At 43.2% G+C, this 6000-nt stretch overlaps 1 protein-coding gene across 5 annotated transcripts in view; it reads left to right on the top strand.

Moving 5' to 3' along the window:
• The first annotated feature begins 3346 nt into the window (after positions 1-3346).
• B3GNTL1 (UDP-GlcNAc:betaGal beta-1,3-N-acetylglucosaminyltransferase like 1) overlaps positions 3347-6000 on the top strand; it is a 95633-nt gene continuing 92979 nt past the window's right edge. For all 5 annotated transcript variants that reach the window (XR_011741838.1, XM_071816663.1, XM_071816662.1 and 2 more), the window contains exon 1: positions 3347-3548. Coding sequence is in view for 4 of the 5 variants with exons in the window: in XM_071816663.1 (XP_071672764.1) it covers positions 3366-3548 (183 nt within the window). In the remaining variant the exon portion in view is untranslated. The remainder of the gene's footprint in view (positions 3549-6000) is intronic.

Below are 6000 nucleotides of genomic sequence, written 5' to 3'. Positions count from 1 at the left end.
AAAGCGATGAGAATAAACAGAGGTCTAAAGCATGACCAGCGAAGAAGGACTGAATGAATCAGATGTGCATAACCTAAACAAGAGAGCAGGATGGGGGTAAAGGTAACAATAATCTGCAAATACATAAATGGTGGCTGTGGAGAGGAAGGGAACGGCATGTTTTCTGTGTGTGAGATGGATAAGGACTAACGGATTAGGGATGGAGTTTGCAAGCCCTACCAGGCAAAGAAAGGGTTAAGACAGGCATTAGCAAGAAAGCAGCTGAGAAGGCACACAGCTGCAGGGGATAAAACACTGGGGAGAGGGCTATCAGAGGACCCCTAAGGAGGGGGTTGAGGGAGCCTCTCAGGGCAGAGACACAGGCTTAAGGGATGTTAGGCTGTGTCTTTTGTAAGAGTCTAGTCTTATCTTTGGCAGGTTACTGGCCTCTGTGTTTGTATTGACTCAGTGTGTTTGATTATGAAACGGCTATCTTCTTTTAGGCCTGTAAAAATGCAGGATAGGGTCCTAAGGTTTGAATTTTTTTTTTTTTTTTTTAAAACAGCCCAGCAGAGCTTTTCACATCTGGCCTAAAATGTGGTCGAAGTGCTGAATCAACTGAGGTAGGAGGAAAGTAGGATAATTTTTATCTAAAAGAAAGTATTAAAACTCCCTCTGCAAACAGAGGACTCAAACTGAGGAACTGTATCTTGGGAGCTGGAGACTTCAGTCTGTGCAGGGAGACAGCAAGAAGCTTCTGTATAAAACAGAAAAGTTAGGGAGTAGGCTCAGGCTCAATAGCTCTGAAACTGGGGAGATGATAAATGTCTGGATCTTTTTGCTAGGGGGGAAAAGATCTCAGCCTGCCAAATTTGATGGAGCTTTGAAATCACAGCAAGAGCTAGGTGAGATATTAAGAAATTATTTCTCAGGGTAAAGATGGTGAGGACTGCGATATATTGTCTGAGGATTTTATGAAGCCTCCGTTGTTGGAGGAAGGCCTTTGAGGACCGGCTAGTAGGTATTTGTCAGGAACAACAAAGTTGATCCAGTCTCATGACAGCTGCCCTGTAGTGCTATAATATGAAATATTGCATCTCTCTTTTCTTGCCACTCTCCTGTGATGCTTTATGAAAATAACGGAGCATTTCTGGAAGCTCAAAGCATTCTTTGGATAGAAGTGGTTTCAAAACCAGCTGTAAGCTGAATATTTTACCGACTCTGTTGAATGATCCTTTCAACATGGTGTGCTCTGGAAATACTTCAGTACTGAATCGTGTAAATTCAGTGATAAATATGTTAGAGGAAAACTCTATACTCTTTCTGTCTTTCCCATAAAGATACAACTAAATTAAATTGCCTGCATGTTCCACAACCTTTGTAAGGATTCTCTCTTACCCCTTCAGTTACAGTTTAACCTTTTCAAAAGAAACTAAACCTAAGACTACTTGGCCTAAATAGCCCTAGTGGTATCCTACACAATAAGTACTCTTTAAAAAAATATATTTATTTTTTATTTGTTTTTAAACTCCCAGTGAAATTGGTTGAGATCTCAGAAGTCAGCTGGTCTAAGCTGTCCATACTATAACTAGCCTGTGTCATTTTTGGAGTGCCAGAATTAAGTGTAAAGAAAGCAAAACAACTTTCTAGCTAATCTTTCCAATGTGACGAGGAAAATTTCTATTTGATAGCTGAAGCCTCCGGAATGTGCAAGTTTTAGGTTCACAGTAATGATCCTCAAGAGATTGTTTTATCAGAAATAAAAGCTAAAAACTAGTATGATGAGAAATGTCTTTGATTCTGTAACGCTTTTAACTGTAAGAACTGCTTTGTGTGCTGTTCTCTACCACTCTCTTTGAAGCACAGCAACTGGAAGTAGGACCAAACCATTTTTGCTTGCTTCTAATGAGTTTGTCATGACAGCATCAGGAGATCTTCCATTGTGACCCACATGAAAGAAGAATCTGCTCTGAAACAACAGACTGTATTTTGAAAACTCTTTAGTTGCCCAAGAACACAGAAATGCCTGCTAGATTTTCAAAAGCCGGTAGGTAACAACTCCCTCAATGGAAGCTGGACGCCTGGTTTGCACTGAAAATCCCACTGAATAGTATTCGCGTGCTTGTGGCCTTTAAAAGTCTGTCCAAAATCCCCCCAAATGAAAATCACATTTTAAGTAGATGTTTGTATTTAATTACCCTCTGTGGTCAGCTACAGAACATAACTTAGAAAACATTTCTGGTGGTTTTGGTTGGTTCTCTGTTTTCCTCGGGGAAGGAAGCCTGGGCTTTGCTCTGCATTTTGCAGACTGCTTCGCATAATGAGGCACTGGTCCCTGACTGGGACTTTTGTTTGGTTCAGCTCGAGTAAAGCAATACTCTGCTACACTTTCTTAGATAAAGCAAGGCATGCAGGCACTGTAAAAGTGCTAGCAGCCTTTGTCGCCAGGAAAAGAAATGATCATATTTAGCAGTGCTGTTCACGGGGAGATTAAACCCAGGCTGGACGGAGAGAAGCGGTGTAGATAATTTGAAATAGATTCTGCGGGTGAATTACAGCTTGGCCATCTTCCTCACCTCCTCGGTCCTCAGATTTGTGCGCCAACAAACATTTTAAGATAACTCTGCTCTGTTTGCTCCTCGAGTTGTCTAGCTGTTTAACAGGCTCTCCAGATAAACAAGGGATAATCTCAGGATTCTGCTGAACAAAGATTACTTTGTGCAAATTTTAAAAAATTCTGAATAAGTTGTTGTATAGGACCTGGCCTGGCAATCCCTTTTAGTTGTGAATATGTTCAAGGGAGTAAGTGGTTGCACAATCATAGTTTCAGTAGGTAAATTATCAATAATTATATCATTACCACCACCAAGTATTTTCCTTTTTTTAAAGTTTATTAAAAAATGAAAAAGGCAATGCTAGCACTGAGCAGAACAGTCTTAACCAAGAAAAGTACTGATTGGAGAGGTACAAGTAAAAAACGTAATTAGAGAACAGGTGGGAAACTGGAGGCCCCATTTATTGAGAAAATCAACGTCTGCACAGACAGGACCGGCACACCTCGAGCCAGGCTGGCGGAGCGCCGGGGTTGACCCGCAGCGCAGAGAAAACGTTTTAAAACTTTAAAACGCCACCCAGCAGCCCCGGCTCCCCCTTGAGCCAGCGATGGACGCGGTTCTCCCCAGGTCTCCTCGTCCCGCAGGCCAGGCCAGGCCGCCTTCCCGCTCCTCGCTGCCGACCTAGAGCGTCGCTCAGCGGCGCTTCCGGCCGCTCCAGCCGCCTCCTCGATCGTTGTTCCTCCCGCTGGGGTTTCCCGCCGCGCCGCTTGGTGCGCGAGCGGCCTGAGAGGACGAGGCGAGAGCGGGGGAGCGGGCAGCACCCCGCTGTACATGAGAGGCACCCGCCCTGGGCGCTCCAGCTCCTGCAGGGACACCCCGGCGGTGAGGGAGCCATCCCCGCCCTGGGGGGCGGAGGCGGCCATGGCGGAGGCGGGGAGAGCCGGCGGGAGCTCCGCCGCAACGCGCCGCCCTGTGCCCCGCCGGGCGGCGGGGCGAGGCTGCGCCGTCCAGGTGGTACGTGTCAGGCTGAGGCCCGGGCGGGGAGCGGGGCGGCCGGAGCTGGGCACAGAACAAAGCGGAAAGCGGCTGTGGCGGCCGCGCCGGGTTCTCCCGGGAGCCCCGGGGGAGGTTTTGCTGCGGCCGCTCGGCTGAGGGGGCAGCGGGTGTCCCGGGAGCCGCTCTGGCCTCGGCGTTGTGCTGCTTGGCCCCACAGAGTGGCATGAGGGGCGTTTGGTTATGTGGAGTATGAAAAGATAGTTTTAAAAAATTCTTACAGTACTTGATTCTTTAGTTACTCCCTGTAACATTTTTTTTTTTCCCTTTAAATTAGTTTTTCTTTTACAAATTCATACACATAAACCTGATGAGGTTTGGCAATAATTAAGGTGCAGCGAGGCAAACATCTGAAAAGGAAAAATCCGATCAATGGGCAAGTGAGAATTACAAACACCTTATCGGAGTCTCAGATCCTAAAGGCAGGTCAAAGTTTGCGGCCTGAAAGTCTTCCTGTGTTTATTTAAAGTATCTCGTGTATAAGATTTGACAGAACTAGTATGTTTCTGCCAACAGCTATGACTTTCTGAATGGTTTGGAGTAGTGACTCATATGAAAACTTCATTTGAAAATAACAGTTTCTGACTTCTATGAAGTCTTCAGGATGTTCAAATGATTTTTGAATTAATTTTCCATATTCAGATGTGGAGGCAGGTAGGAGCCAGCTTGAAGCAAAACCTGAGGAAGTTGAAATTTACAATTTCTTTTTGAGTTGTTTATTGTACATGTTCTCAGTAGAGGAGGATGGTGGTAATGCCAGAAGTAAGAGATTTTTTTTGATACAAAACATGCAGTTGCACCGTTTCTGCCATTTTTTTAACCTTACATTTCTCCCCTTCAGTCTTATGATTGATGTGTTGTTTTTCAGCGGTCTAGCTGAGGGAAGAAGGGAGGTTTTTTGATCAAGTAACACATTTGTAGAAGACGGGATTGAACTACCTGTTAACCATTTTGCGGACTGTCATTTTTGTCATACATCAAAATTCATTTTGCAGTGAGTCCAAGAATCATTATATTCAGCTTAATGATGGCAAAACTGCATTACTAAAAATACCTAAAACCTGCTTCAGGTCTTATTTTAGAATGTGTGAAGTTCAGGGAAAGCCACATAGTGTCACAGTGTTCGGATCTGATTCATAGTTCTGTGTTTTAACTGTTGTACTTGGCTCATAGGCCATGAAAGTGTTGGATTTTGCTATAAATCAGCCTCAGCTAATGAAATGATAATTCTAACTCAGTCGTCTCTTAGTTGATCTTGTAATGACAAAAATACATTAGTTGTTTCCAGTTTATGTCCCTAAGTTGGCTCAGAATTACTTTTAAAGAGCATTATGCGTATTTCTGTAGTTCACTATTATGGTAACAGCTTCAAATATGTGAAAAGCTGCTTCAAAAAGAACTGGAGTGATAATCTGTGCTGGGATCAGGAAGTAGTAGTTGGTGTAAACTGCAGCAAAAGGACTTCAGATATTGTAGGACTGCTCCAGGTCTCGCTTACACCTGCTAAAATAGAGAGTGCCTTAGCAGGGTTGGTGTTTCTGTCCCTGAGGATCATGGTTTGTCAGCAAGGATACAGCTGTACTTGATCTTGTTTGGGGACAGAATAAAACAACAGGGTCTCTTGAGGTTACTACCAGCTAGATTTTTTACTATGAATCTACGCCCGTAAGTGAAATAGTGCCCTGGTTCATGTTTTTTCCTCCTTAAATGAACCGAGGTAACTGAAGTATTGAATAATTCTTGAGTAATTCAATTTCAGTAGTCTTTTAGTATTTTGTTTCTTAAGATTCTCACATGTTCACAATAGGAACTACTCTTCTGTTTCTTCAAACTATGCATTTATGGTTATACCACACGATAAGGAGTTTAAGTTCTGCTTCTAGGAACCTGTTAAAATATCCCATGAGACTTTTACAAGTTACTGAGGCTCTTTGCCTTAAGTTCCCCATCTATAAACGATCTTAACAGGTACGAGTTTGGACTCTCCTTTTACGAACACAGCCAGTGTGTTACTGTGCTCATTTCTTAGGCCTTGTACTCTGTGAATGGAATGTATTCGTTTTTCAGATACTGAAAGAATTTGGAGAGGTTGTTGGCTTTTGGGGGTAACTAGAACAGTGGTGAGGAATTGAACAGAGAAATCCCCCATCTCTGGTTTCTAAACAATTTAAAAATATTTCAGATAAGTTTTCATGCTTTACGTGTATGTGGCTGAAACAACAGAAGCTGTAATAGGAAAGTCTGCTGTTGAAATGGTGAACTATAGCACTATGTCATATGTAATCTTGTAATGTGCTTAATAGTAGTTTTAGATAGAATGATTTTTAAAAACTTGGCTAGAGGTCAAGAGTACAGGCTGCATATATGAGCATCTCCAATTAGGTAGTAAGCTTAAAGCTGATGAGCAAGATAT

The sequence above is a fragment of the Patagioenas fasciata genome, chromosome 18 (genome assembly GCF_037038585.1).
Source record: "Patagioenas fasciata isolate bPatFas1 chromosome 18, bPatFas1.hap1, whole genome shotgun sequence".
NCBI classification, from domain to species: Eukaryota; Metazoa; Chordata; class Aves; order Columbiformes; family Columbidae; genus Patagioenas; species Patagioenas fasciata.
Note: the sequence above shows the minus strand (reverse complement) of the source record. Positions and strands in the feature narration are given on the sequence as shown.